We start from the raw sequence: 13,674 nt of genomic DNA on the forward strand, positions 1-13,674 counted from the left end.
CTATCGGATGAATATTTGAGAAGTTCAGGCCAAAATGGCAGACGCAAAAATACACGTGGGAATGGCGGCACTGCTCAAACTTCAACTCAAAGAATGCATGAAATTTTCATTGTCTTTACGTATTAATAGCTATCTCAGGTCGAGAATTATCCGCTCGAGTAAAGCCTATGAAATTTCATCAAAAAGCGAAACGCAACTCGATGAAACTTAATAAATTTTCAAAAGTTGAGAAACTTCGATGCATTGTAACTCACTAATGATCCCCATTGGGACAAAACTGTAGCAACTTTTCGCTTTAGTTTAGGTCCCTGGTGCTGTTAGCAACTTTCTTACATTCACCTAAAACGGTTTTGGATTCCGGATATACCAATTAGTAATGAGGTCGTGTTCTAATTATCCCTTTCTTAAATTCCGCGCCATTGTTCCAACGATTCAAACTAAAAAACTCGAAATCGACTAACCACGACGCTCTCAAAGATGGTATTTAATGATTCGATTTGTGATGAAATCGTCTTTCATAACACTCCTTTAATTAACATTACGGGGTCTCAAAGGGTTATAAGATCCGCGAGTTCCAATTAAAGCTACTCGTAAGGTGTTGTAGGCTTAACGAAAACATGGGCTCCCAATTTAGCATATTGGAAGAATTCGTTAGTAACACGAGAATTTAATTAAACATAAACACAAACTGTTTGCAACAAAACAACAACAAAGGGAAGGTATTTTGTCAGCGCTCACCGAAATTAATGTTTTTGAAAACACGATTATTTATAAAATTTGCTTGGATTAAAAGCCGGACTCGTTTACACCATGTTGGGGCAAAGTTCCCGAAAGGTCTAGTTTTCATTACGTTTTCAAATTATTATATTACACAAAATAAACAGTTCTTAAAAAGACGTGTAAATTGCTTCAATAGTTATTCTAACTTTATCGTTTTGTGTTTGAAAGGAAGGATGAGTTCTACTTAATTCTTCACTTTGAGTGAGTTGCTTGCTTTATTGACTCTCTCAGAAAATAGAAACCGCCTTTTCGTTGCACATTTCAATGTACGTTTATGACAAAAAGGAAAATTGAGTAATAAGAAAAATGAAAAAGTTAAATATCTTGCTTCCTTAATATAAAATTCCCTGCTTCAATACCACTTTTTGTCAAAAAAATAACGGCCCATATCTTAAAAAAGAACTGCAGGTTATCTTCTGTTGCCATTATTTATTGATGCTGCAATTTGATAGCAGTTCATAGAACATCCACTTATTAAAGCGCGATTTACTAAAACTAAATAAAATCTTCAATTCACATTAAATTTTTAACGCCACTAAAGTGACATGAATGCATTTCGCCAATCAATATGTCGCAATCATTAAATTCATAGGCTATTATTAAGTTCATTTCAATCAAATTATTTTGTAAACTGACCCTGATTGAAATTTTAATTTAAAACAACTCATTTATTTAAAATTTGTTTGGCGCATCCACCATTTGTGCCTATTTGTTTATTTAAATAATATTTAACTAATTTTGGAACAAAAGTGTACTGGAGAAGTAAAAACTCATTTCTAAAATTGCTGAATTCAAAGTTTGTTTTACTAAGATTTCGATCTAAAATTTTGACGTTTTCGGATTCTACTGTCCAAAAATTTATTTTTTAATTTTTTGTACAAAACATGCATGCAAATTTATGGAAGTTTTCGACAGTTTTTTGTGAAAGCTAAGTTAACAAGTTAACCTATAAAACTCCTACCTTATTGGCTTAGTATTTTCCATATTTTTGGAAAACTGACCTCACGTCCCAAACTTCGTTTCTAATAATTTTCAGATACAATTTTCTATTTAAATCAAGACTTACTACATCGATTTTTCAATGTTTAGAAATAATTTTTCACTTCTCCAGTACAAATTTCGTCCGAAATGTAATTAGTGTAAGCAAATATTGAATGTTTAAAAAATAAAATCATGACTCATCCACAACAAATCATTTTAAATCGGATTCAACAATTTTTTATGTATCGAAAATTATGTTTGGGTCATAGAATTTCATTAAAATTCGTAATCGCTTTGAATTTCATGAACATTTTAATTATAGCTGAGAGTCTCACTTACCTTTAAAGTTAAACAGAAGTTTCGAATTATATCCTTCAAAAAGATATAACAGAAATCTGTAATCACCACGTACACTTCTAAATCGCCGGACATCGATCCAATTGTTTATTAATTTACTTTTAATTCGTTTGTTATATGTATAAAGCGAACACAAATTGAATTTTTTGTGTACACAACGAATCATTAAAAAACAATTTAGATGCATGAATTGTCATAAATTAATTTATATTGGAACATTCATAAGCATGAATATTCAAGGAAGCGCGAAGTATTCAAAGTAAAATCACATTTCTTTATTAAATATCACAATTCAAAATTTCATCATAAAAATAGTTTTTTATAGTGTAAAGCATAATGAAAATTCCTCCTTTCTTCGCCGTTTCTTTTTTATGGATCAGGTCATCCGCTGAGCATGCACTTTTGAATGAAACAGTTCCCTTGATATCGCGCCATGAGCATACAAAACATTTCGTATAATTCTTAAGGTGAGATGTCCTATATATGTATGGAAGTGGATCAAAAAAGCACTCAACTTTATTGCACATTTTCGTAATGGATGTTCCAGCTGCTGAGCCAAACTGCTTGTAAATATTGCAGCAAATAACAAAAAAAAGCGTTTATTTTGTCAATTTCATCTGAATGAAAATGTTAGGAGCTCATATCAATCTACAAATGTCAGAGGTTCCAAGATCGATACTCTGGAGGATATTAAAAAAGTTGGTAGCAAATTATAACTTGAACGAGTTACAAAATAACGAAATGTGTTGGCATGTGAGGTTGAAGAAACACGAGTTAATTACTTTCGAAAACAGTTAACAAAATCATCGTCTCTTGAAATACCAATTTAGAACACGTTGCAGGGGAACAATCAGGAAACGGACAAAGAGATCGCTGAGGAAGCAATGTCCCGCCGACAGGACACAGCCGGTGTTAAACGGAAAAGTCAAATTGTGCTGCAGTTGCATTACATTGCTCTAACTGTCTGCGACAGGTTAAAAACACAAGATATAATTGCTGTCAAGCCCTCAACTGGATTATCAAAATTTAGATGTTTGTTCCTGAAACCATATGCGCTTCTGATTTGAATGAGTTTGTATAATTTATAATTTTTAATTGGACCCACTAAATACACAATAAATGTTTGTTATAATTAACTGGAAATGTCACCACGATCCGAACGGACTGAATATTAAATATATTTGAACTGTTCGTAAATAGAATTTAACTTGATGACGCCTAATTGACAAACTGTGGTTCGGTCCTTCCATAATGAGATGAATTAAATTCTGATGCAAATGTAACGTGTGAGCAACTAGATAAATGAAATTCTAAAATTAGTGCAAAGCGACGTTTCACTATTGATAATTCTAAAATAGTGTAGCTGAACTTTCAGCAACGGAATTTCAAGTAAGCAGTTCCAGACGATCTAAAATTTGATGTTGAAGGATTTTTACACCACCAGTATTTAAATAGAATCCGTTTTTGTAATCTAAAGCAACTATCCAGCATTTCCTTTCTTTGCCGAGAATTGAACACCACTGTAAATTACGGCTTTCAAGGCGTTAATTGAAAAGAATTTTATTGCGGCGTGCGAAGAATGAAAGAAATTATATTGTCAAACTGGGAGAAAACATTAAGTTGAAAAATTCCAAAGTTTTAATGCATTCGTAAAGAAACAACGGAAATTTAAAAAGTAGAAAGTTTACATTCTAAATTAAATTGTTCCCTTCAGGATAATAAGCATCAAGGTGCCTAACTACCTAAGGCACCATTTCTTCAACTTTATCACCACTGTGCCCATCTAAACATCAAGTGTTTTCAGCGTTAAGAAAAGGAATTTGTCTAAAAGCTATTCCGTTTCTTTTTAATAGCTGGAGTGATAACTGAAACCTTTGTAAACACATCGATCCAAGAAATTCAATTTCTCTGTTTTTCGTCACAATATTTTTGTGGGCGAAAAGATATTTCCGGAACTTTAACCGGCGTGGGTGCAATTTCCTCTGTTGCTGGAGGGAGAATTCACACTTATTATTCAAAGAAAACAGCTTCAAATATCGCGCTCTGATGAACGACACCAATTGGACAATCGAGGAAAGTTCAGATTCCACTGAACTTATCAACAAAACACAGTTTCTAACGTGTTTCAAAGTACGTTTTTAATTCCAACAATCGCTTTATTTGTACTAACTGTAATATAAACTGAGTTTAAACTGAAAAATTGCGTTATGTCGTTTGGAACCGATTTTAAAAAGTCGCGTGGAATCCGAAACGTCAAAATAAGAATAACCTCACTTCTGATCCCGCCGTGATTTTACCATAGACACGGAAACGGTACGTTGACGAGTGTTTTTGATATCCCCGGCATATTTGTGAGCTGCGAATACAACAGAAATTCGTTTTTTTCCAGGGAAAAGTGATTTTTTTCCACCTCTGACAGGTCCTGTCACAACAAACCTCTAACCTCACTTTTTGCCCCGATGCGATATCTCCCCAATTTTAAAACTGTATTCTCTTATATTCTTTTGCATTCACCACTAATTCGATTCTTTCAGTTTGTCCGCACCTGCTGCAATAAAACGCGCAACATGGTGCGTTTCCTAAATCAACCAGATGCGATCCAAATCGATGTTGAGCTCTTCAACGACTACAAATTTTCCGTTGATCAACTAATGGAGCTCGCTGGTCTAAGCTGCGCTACTGCCATCTCTAAGTGTTACTCTCTTGACCAGCTCGGGAACAAGTCAATATTAATCTGTTGCGGGCCTGGAAATAACGGCGGAGATGGACTAGTTTGTGCCCGTCATTTATCACTCTTTGGTTATAAAACACAGATATTTTACCCAAAGAGAACAGACAAGCCTCTTTATCACAATTTAGTGCATCAAGCGATAGCTACTAAAGTGGTTGTTGTAGAAAAGTTACCCCCAATTAGTGATACAAAGAATCAATGTGGATTGATAGTAGACGCTTTGTTTGGTTTCAGTTTTAAGCCCCCCGTCCGCAGCAATTTTGTGCCGGTTATTGAACTTATGAAGAGTTCCGAAGTTCCGGTCGCCAGGTAAAGTTAAGAAAGGTGAAAACCTGTCTAAATGTTCTTATTTTGGCAGCATTGATATTCCCAGTGGATGGGACGTGGAACAGGGGAAACCCGCCGATGGTATAGAGCCAGAAATGTTGATTTCCTTAACTGCACCCAAACAATGTGCGCAGGGTTTCACAGGACGGTACCACTATCTCGGGGGGCGCTTCGTGCCCCCTGAGTTGGAGGAAAAGTACAAATTAAATCTACCGAAGTATCCAGGAACTGAGTGTTGTGTCGCTCTACAATAAGGACTATGTAACTTGTTCACTGTTGATTTATTTCCAAGAAATGCGGAATAGTTTTAATACAAAAGATAATATGAACCCGATAATTGGGACCAATAAAAAGGACAGGATAATATACACTACGAGAGTGAGCACAATTACCTGACCCACAAAAACTATAGATTTGAATACCTTCTCGCTGGTTTCTGTAGTCTCTAAAATATCTATAGTGTTATCCAAAACAAATCTCAGTAAGTAAGCCAGTATCTCCAAAAGAGGGAGGAAATTGTAAAGCATTACTACGATTGAACGACATGCTTCGAAGGTGTGTGTACACAGAGCTTTAATAAGATCTACAAATGCATACTGCCTAAAACGCACAAAATCAACATTATAATACACCAATAGTTGGACATACTCTGTTTTTGCTATTCCTTTCGCTTCTTGGAAATTCGCCACACGACTTCGGACTTGGCGAAGAATAATAACAACATTTTCAGCGGAAGGCATTGCGCAAGAGATGAAAAGCTTCCAAAAATGGAATGTCTTGATTTGATGAGGTGACAACACAATGACAAGTATTGACACAACTTGTTTAATCAAAGTTGCAATTTAAAAAATGAATCTCGCGCGTGGTAACAATGGTGGATGCGCCGGGTTACATTAATTGAACCCTTTAACTGTTGTAAACGTATGTACAGGGTGATTTTGAAATAGAGGCGGAAAAAAATCCATTACAGTTTACTGTAAATAAATGAAGTTGGCAGGTTTTGTTTTTGCTGTCTCAGTTTTAGGAAAAACGTAAAGTCCGTTTTTTTTTTTTAAAAACTACCAACACCGCAATCTTCCCCTGCATTACAACCGGCAACGTTGCCTAGGGAGATTTTTGGTGAGAAAATAGTTGTAAAATTTTTGACATTTCTGAAAATTACGCAGTGTTTTCGTTAAAAACGTTTCTTTTACAGCCTGTTGGATTGCAAATCAAATGATTTAATAGTGAAAAGACTCGGCATAGCTTGAAAGACCGTTTTGTGTAATCAAATTGTCAATTAGGCAGCTAACCTATTTGATTTTAACACCAAAAAGTCACCATCGACGACGTTGCCGGTTGTAAAGTGGTGGGAGAGTGCGGTGTTGGTGGTTTTTTAATAAAAAAACGGACTTTAAATGAAATTGATTCCAATTTTCATGCTACGCCAATGATTACTACGGTTACTAAGGTTGCTATGCATAGGTCCTTTATTCACGAACAAAATGCTCTGCGTTGTTGTTAAGGTTTTAGCATATCAGTGGCGCCGAGTAAGGTCCCGATTTTGAAATTTTTACCATTATATTAAAATTAATAAAAATCACCGAAAACGTCTTCTACGTATTTCCGTAAAGCCGTGATTTGTTTTCCGCTACAGTTAAACAGTTAAAGGGTTAATAAAAAAAATTCGAAACTTAAAAAACATGCAAAATAATAGAAGACACTTTTATTATAAATTATTACATACCTAACACAATTGACTGTACATTTGTTTCTAGGAGCTTCTTATCCACGAAGCTCTCGTGTCTTGCAGTTACGACACTTTTTGTACCATCAAACCCGCCCTTCGTGAAATATACAGACTTTTCGTGAGTTTTCACGTTGTAATGTTTACAATCTTGAGCTATTTCGCTGTCGGCACCATACAATAACATGTCTTTTAATATCTCCAAGGGAAAAGTTAAATTTTCGTTTCGATACGCCACAGACATCGTTTGAAACGCCCTCCTGTAAACATTTTTTTTTATGATAACCCAACGATTTTAAATTCACCTCCGGATTTGGGGTAAATTCAGCGCTGCCACGGCTGCCAATAGCGGCGGGAAAGTTTGAATTATCCGACCCAAACGCACGAAATTTCCGTATTTGCAACACAACGACACTTGCATCGCCTCTTTTACTATGTTTGTCCTACAATTTAACATGAAGAGGTTGGTTACAGTTGACAATGCCAAACCTGCAGAGCTTTGGTATCATCAGAGAGCGTCTCAGCGCCTCGTCATTCCCTTGATTAAAAATGAGGTATAAGGCCTCAAATTCCGGTCTTGTTTCTAAAATATAGTTATTGCACTCGTTTGAATCAACAGCTAGGAGGTAGTCGTAAGAGTCGTAGCAGTGGAGGAGTCGTTTCAAACATTCCTGAAGATGGTTATTGTTTAGATGAGCATCAAAGTTGGCACCACTGTGGTCACACAACCTACAAAATTCAAATTATCGTTTGTTTGATAGCTCGTGAAATTATGAACTTGTAAGCAGCAAACGCGTGGAAACGAACTATTGGTTGTAAAAGTGTGATGCTTTCAACCTTTGATATGTTTTGGACGACCATATCTTGTCTCACAGCCATAAGTCTGTCTGTTATAAAGTCATAAACGCCATGCCAAGGCAGAATTTTGGTTGAAATGACGCTGAAAACCACATTTAGCTTGGGACTTCCTAATTATTACAGTTTTACTCGCATAGCAGATATTTGACTGTTTGTAACAGAACCGTGGGGGGTCTGAGGTCCTCAACTTTAATTTCTTTTCCTGCAGCTGATCTACTAAACGATTTTACAACACGTTGGATGCTTGCTTTGGGAATTTTATGTTTTTCCGTGCCGGGGACTACTTCCAACACGTGAAGAAGTCGCTCCTTCTCACGCCTGAAACAAGTGAAAGTTTGGGGGCTCGAACTTGGACTTAACCTCACATTTTGATTTCTTGAAGGGGGCACATCTGCATGCATCGCCCTTCTATAAAACTTGTAACTTTCTCCATTTGACGTTTTTGATTATTATTTTCTCTTATTAACTTCCATGTTTACCATGATGTTCAATGTTTACAACTTTTGACAGGACGCTAACCTTACTTTTGCGCTTGCGTCAAATTTAAAGAGCCCAAAAACTTAAAAATAAAGTTTATTTCGAATAAAAGGCATTGATCAAAAAGAGCGCAAATAGTTCCCATGCTTATACAGAGTGACAGACACATTTATTATAAGTATGGGCAGTAATATCCAAAATGGTATCAACACATGGTACAGTGACAACAATGATTCGTTCTCCAGCTTCAGACAGAGCATCAGTTGGGCTGCTACTTTCAACAGAGCAACCACAATCAGCGTTATGTTCTTGTTCTTGAAAATTGTTCGTGGGCTCTCGTGTTTACACAACACGAAAATGTTAAAAAGGGCGTCAATGAGTAAAATTGCGTCAAAGACCCACATTGGAAGGAAAATCAAGAACCAGTTCCAATGAATTCGGGTCTCCAGACGAAGAGACAGGATAATCAAAAAGACCAAAAGGATGAACCATGTGAATAGGGCTCTGTGCATCACCATTTTGAGGCCGAGTGTATTGTCACATTTCTCAAAACCTACAAAAAGCGATAATAAGGGAGAGTTGGTTTAAAAAATTGCCGTACTTGTGTGGGGTTCCAAAATAAAACCATAAACAACTTAACCTATAAATGTGACAGCTGTCATTAGTGTCGCTTGGCTAAGGTCGCTTGGTGTCGCTGCTGAGCTCCGACGAAACTCGATCATACCCGAATCGTTCAAAAATTTTATTCAAAAAATTGGTACATTTTCAAATTCGATTATTTTGGGGCTTTGGTGGCAGTGCAATGATTAGCAAGTTGCTTTTTGATCGCCTCCGCCTCTCTCGTCATTTTTTCAATGTCTTCGATAATTTCACTCACAGGCTTCAGATCCCCAAAGGCTTGGAATTTTATCAACAATTCTGTCTGTTCGTGAAGAAGTTTATTCCACTGTTTCTCGTACTGTTGCACTTCTTTAATGATTGCTTCAAACTCCTCCAGTTCTTTGTGGAATTGTTTCAGTTCTCTCAACAGTCGTTTTTTCTGCCGTAAAATTTTCTTCAACTTCTTAAATTCTTCGATTCGTATTACTAAATCTTGGAGTTGTTTGCGGATTTGGTCCGTTGCGTTATAAAACCGGACTTCCTAAAAACAGTACGTTAAACACGAATTACCAGGTTTTACTCACTGATTTGAGTTCGTCCAGTTCCTTCTTGAAATTCTCGTGTTTTTTGAGAAGATCTTCCAAAATCTTGTCGTTACTTTCGGCAGCAGACCTGACATTGGATGCATTTTTAGACAAACCTTCAACATCGATAGACGCGTTTTGGTAGTTATTGATTAAATTAAACAACCACAATAACTCCTCCTCAATCCATTGAGAGCTCGCATTCAAATTTTGTGGAAACTGAGCGGTCGAATTATCCTGAAACTGAAAAGCCATGAAAAGTTTCTTATAAGATCGCTCTTACTCCAGATAGTATTGACTCTAAAAGATCGATATCATTCTCAAGAGAAAGAGCAAGATTCAAAGAGTTTTTCTCTAGAGAGGGAATTTTCTTGAGCATATCATTCAAGTCCTGACGGATAGTCCCGATTTTAGCAATTAGTTGCAAGTCCACGCCGCTAGCATCAAACTTCAGAAGTTTCAGTTCGTTGACTACGTCTCTTACGAGTTGTTTTACTGTTTTTAAGTACCTCAAAAGATCTTGAATGGACTGTGGAATCCCGATTTGTTTAAGTAACTCTCTAACCCGATCAATGTCTTCTTGGAGTTTCTTTAAATTTTTTTGGACCGTCGTTATTTTCGACTGAGTTTGAGTACCAAGAAGATTCAATTTGTTGAACTCATTCTCAGTTCTCTCCACTGTTTTCCTCAAAGTATCCAAAAGTTTCTGGAGTTCGGGTAGATCCACCGCGTATTTCTTCACAATTTCTTCGAGAATATTTTCGATGTCGTTTCTTCGTTCTTTGGTGGTATTTTTCCAGGAGTCGTAACAATTGTTGCATTTTTGACACCTTTTGATTCCATTAGTGAGGCAAAACTGGTCGTCCGGACATAAGCAAGCTAAAAAATAAAATTTAATTCGTACAAAAAAATTAATGAAATTACCTTGATTTGTTTCAAAATCTCGCACTTCGCACGTTTTACATTGCCGTGGTTGTGCGAGTGCTGTTTTATAATTAAAAAAAATAACAATTAGAAGAAATGCGGCAATTCTTGTAAATGTCATTTTGACTAAGATTAGTGCCCAAATCTTATCTTATCACAATGTAAGTAAGATAAGGGTTTGGCCTTTACCTACTTATTTGTTTATTTGATGGTTTAGTAAAACGTGCTCAGAATCGATTAAAATGTTTGAAAAAAATTGAGCGGTTTTTGGGGTGTGAAATCTGTTAATTTTAAGGTTTCTGTTTGTTTGAATATTATCCAGAGAATTCTAGTTTGTATCTTTCTATTCGTCGCCAGAGGGTGCGAAATGCCCGTTTTAAGAAAAAAAGGCGTTGTAATAAAAGTTTCTTCTACAAAATAAAATTTGCGGGAGACACTGAGCAAATCAACACTAATTTAATTAGCCGCATTTTGTTATCTTGAATACTCAATTTAGGTGTGATTGCAGAGCACGTGCGTATTTACCATTTAGCTACAATGCTCTAATTTTTAGAGTAAATTTCTTGTTGGCATTGCATCTCCTTAATTAGGTTCCGTAGTTTGCATTAATCGATGATACTTTAATTAAATCTTTCAGTGTAAAACGCACAAAGTGTAAAAGAAGCTCTCTTGTAATTAAAACGAGATTTTGGAAGAGGCTCCAACTCCGTTTCCATGGCAAGTTTATTCAATATAAACTAACCCTCTGTGACGTGTGTCAGTGAAAATTTCACAGTATGGAATTTTGCAAGAGTCCATATTAAGCGAAGACATCTGCGGGATTTACAGCTTTTGGAAGATGGATTGCGGGAATTCGGAAGGCGGCCACATCGCCGTCTTGCAAACCTCGGACTTTTACCGTACTTGCAAACTACCGAAAAGATTTGAATATCCTTCTTGGTTTTATGGATATGGGATTCAGCGTAGGCCACCGGAACATCCTTTTTATAGGACCACTTCTAGCGATTACGGAAGGTAAATAAATAAGAAAAAAAGGTCGGGAATTTAGACCTTCATTTTTAATTTACAGGTATCCGCCTACCATACACACGGTGCCCACGTCCTTCTTCCCTAATAATCAACAATTTAGCAAAGCTCTGGCTAGGACGGGAATGTACAGGAATTATTCGCTCAATACTGGATTGGATCGGGCGCCCTGTTGACTTTTAGGAAAACTGGAAAAGTGAAATTTAAATGTGATCTTTGTTGTGTTAATAGTTCAGGTAAAGTTCTTTGAAATTGTTAGTAGTGCATGCTGCCATTAGAGTTATGTTTGGAACTTATTGTACGATGAAGTTTAATAAATTTTTTATCTGCTTTGATTTTGAGTTTCTTTGACGCTTGCTAAAATGGCGGATGCGCCAGGTAAAATTCCACATTATTTTTAGTCAAATATTAAGACCACGAAGGCTAAAATTCCGGTGATATTTGAGCAAATCTCTCCTTTCAATTTTGTAAATCTTGGAGACTCCCGATTTTTTCATTCTCTCTCTAATTAATATTTCAAGTCGCGCAATATACAGAAATTTAATATCTTTTTGTACCTCGTTGAAAATTGGTTTTTGTCAAAACGACTTATTCTCTGACGAACGTTTAATTTTCTATTCAAACAATCAAAGATGTTGTAAGCTACTTCAAAGAATAGATCTAGCGGGGAATTGAAAAGCTGCAGAAGAATTTATATTAAAAATAAAAACTGAAATAATGAGAAAATGTTAGAAATGTTACGTTTGAAGAATCACTCTTTTTTCGTTTTCGTGGATGTTAAATTCTGTGTGCATAATTTTTTCACCGGACCTTGTAAAGAATGGAATATCCAGTTAGGTGAACTTCTATTTTATCTCTGACCTAATAAAAAATTCAAATCGTGGATGTCAAGCGTTGATAAAACTCGTGAAATTTTTCCTGCGAATTTGCACTTTAATTAAATGGTATCTGCTGCTACACGGTCTTACCGAAGGATGCGTGTATATAAACTTGAAACTACGCATAGTTATGTAAACTGATGCAAATATCTATTTGAGCCCGCATTTTCCAGGTAGAATTTCATTATAGTAAATGAGTGATATTCCATTAAAAGCGTCGAAGGATAACCATGTCGCCTGTAATCGATGTGTCTGAGCGACTGCACCGTCTGGTACATTCGACCATCGCTGTGGCAGCAGTGGTGTGTAAAGTAGTTCATTAAGGTAGATAGAACGACGGGTTAAATTTATCGCCAGGTGATTTATCAGAGGGAATTGTAGATGAGACACTTTAGTGGCAGTTACCGTTACCTGAATCGCCGTGGTTTTAGGGACAGCCTCTCTAATTCTTTATCTGCTGGCTCAATTCCAGTCGGGAAGCGTTTATGTCGCTTCAATCTGAGCGAGTGAGACGAATAAGGGTCAGTCGGTCATCGCAGGAAGGGCATGGATGCCCGTACTGCTGCATAACCTACGGTAATATTGCCGTCAAGATTTACGGCCTATCGATCTCTAATTACTCTTCGGACGGCCCACCTTGCCGCCTTCCAAACCTGATTTATTGTCTTATACTTTTGGTAATTCCAAAGATTTATGGTGTATCGATTAAAATTTTTACCACAATACCTCCATAAAATGGGAAATTTGCCCCCGATAAAAACGTCAAGCCACAATTATTTTCTAAACTGACATTTTCGTGTGGGAAAACAAGATTTGTGTCCTGGAAGGGCACATTTTTAGTGACTCTATTCAAACCGATAAAAGACTTTCTCCACTATCTCAAAATGAATCGGCATTAAACTCTTCTGTAAACAACACACGATTCAATTTCACCCTAAAGAAAAATTACGGTTTCAAATAAACTTACTTGGGAGTTTTTTAAGGGACTTGAATACCTTTAACATTTCAGCTGAAAAGAATTTTCCAGCTCTTTCAATAGATCAGATAAAGCACCTATGCCGGAAAATATTTTACGACGCTGTAATTTTTTACTTTAAGAATAAATTTTTTATTGTTGCCGGAACGCGAACTTTATTTAATATTCTAACGACAAAAAAGGCATTAAACGTCCTATTTTACATACAATGAGGTTATTTGTTCAATTTCAGCCGAGGCATGGACACAAACCTCAAATTTCTCTCAAAGAAACCCTGCTGGTTTATAAAAAGCTTAATAATTTAAGTAGAAACGCAATAAATTTGCCACATGCCACGCAGTCGTGCATGTTAAATAAGCAGCAATAAAATGGTAATGAAATGTAAAGCTCTATAATCGTCAGTCAGTCTTAAGATAATACCAAGCCATCTGCTCTTTATTACCAATTTA

At 36.3% G+C, this 13,674-nt stretch overlaps 6 protein-coding genes across 8 annotated transcripts; 2 read left to right on the forward strand and 4 right to left on the reverse strand.

Annotated features, from left to right (window-relative positions):
• The first annotated feature begins 4,178 nt into the window (after positions 1–4,178).
• On the forward strand, positions 4,179–5,549 carry Naxe (NAD(P)HX epimerase). Of its 3 annotated transcripts, XM_088039099.1 has the most exons (4): positions 4,330–4,431; positions 4,508–4,604; positions 4,653–5,158; positions 5,208–5,549. In XM_088039099.1, exons 2-4 carry the CDS (start codon positions 4,578–4,580, stop codon positions 5,428–5,430), a joined length of 756 nt encoding a protein of 251 aa, XP_087895225.1. In that variant the 5' UTR covers positions 4,330–4,431; positions 4,508–4,577; the 3' UTR covers positions 5,431–5,549. The 3 variants fall into 3 exon arrangements, with proteins under 3 accessions (XP_087895227.1, XP_087895225.1, XP_087895226.1); XM_088039101.1 differs by lacking the exons at positions 4,330–4,431; positions 4,508–4,604 and adding an exon at positions 4,179–4,248; XM_088039100.1 differs by lacking the exon at positions 4,508–4,604.
• Positions 5,458–6,630, reverse strand: LOC148173167 (uncharacterized). Its single transcript, XM_088039842.1, has one exon. The coding sequence runs from the start codon at positions 5,914–5,916 to the stop codon at positions 5,458–5,460; it is 459 nt and encodes a 152-aa protein (XP_087895968.1). The 5' UTR covers positions 5,917–6,630.
• A 236-nt stretch (positions 6,631–6,866) lies between these two features.
• On the reverse strand, positions 6,867–8,311 carry LOC148173168 (SAC3 domain-containing protein 1). Its single transcript, XM_088039098.1, has 6 exons — positions 8,126–8,311; positions 7,890–8,078; positions 7,681–7,842; positions 7,392–7,631; positions 7,208–7,345; positions 6,867–7,162 (listed from the first exon to the last, which is right to left on the reverse strand). The coding sequence occupies exons 1-6, from the start codon at positions 8,191–8,193 to the stop codon at positions 6,895–6,897; spliced, it is 1,065 nt and encodes a 354-aa protein (XP_087895224.1). The 5' UTR covers positions 8,194–8,311; the 3' UTR covers positions 6,867–6,894.
• Positions 8,312–8,317: 6 nt separating this feature from the next.
• LOC148173169 (transmembrane protein 60) lies at positions 8,318–8,916 on the reverse strand. The gene is made up of 2 exons (XM_088039102.1): positions 8,839–8,916; positions 8,318–8,790 (listed from the first exon to the last, which is right to left on the reverse strand). Exon 2 carries the CDS (start codon positions 8,753–8,755, stop codon positions 8,357–8,359), a length of 399 nt encoding a protein of 132 aa, XP_087895228.1. The 5' UTR covers positions 8,756–8,790; positions 8,839–8,916; the 3' UTR covers positions 8,318–8,356.
• A 50-nt stretch (positions 8,917–8,966) lies between these two features.
• LOC148173170 (uncharacterized) lies at positions 8,967–10,477 on the reverse strand. Its single transcript, XM_088039103.1, has 4 exons — positions 10,346–10,477; positions 9,705–10,300; positions 9,422–9,664; positions 8,967–9,378 (listed from the first exon to the last, which is right to left on the reverse strand). The coding sequence occupies exons 1-4, from the start codon at positions 10,464–10,466 to the stop codon at positions 9,013–9,015; spliced, it is 1,326 nt and encodes a 441-aa protein (XP_087895229.1). The 5' UTR covers positions 10,467–10,477; the 3' UTR covers positions 8,967–9,012.
• Positions 10,478–10,968: 491 nt separating this feature from the next.
• On the forward strand, positions 10,969–11,706 carry LOC148173171 (piercer of microtubule wall 1 protein). The gene is made up of 2 exons (XM_088039415.1): positions 10,969–11,359; positions 11,415–11,706. Exons 1-2 carry the CDS (start codon positions 11,184–11,186, stop codon positions 11,545–11,547), a joined length of 309 nt encoding a protein of 102 aa, XP_087895541.1. The 5' UTR covers positions 10,969–11,183; the 3' UTR covers positions 11,548–11,706.
• Positions 11,707–13,674: the final 1,968 nt, after the last annotated feature.

Source organism: Gnatocerus cornutus, chromosome 6 (genome assembly GCF_029298725.1).
Source record: "Gnatocerus cornutus isolate USDA-ARS CGAHR chromosome 6, icGnaCorn1.1, whole genome shotgun sequence".
Classification (NCBI taxonomy): Eukaryota; Metazoa; Arthropoda; class Insecta; order Coleoptera; family Tenebrionidae; genus Gnatocerus; species Gnatocerus cornutus.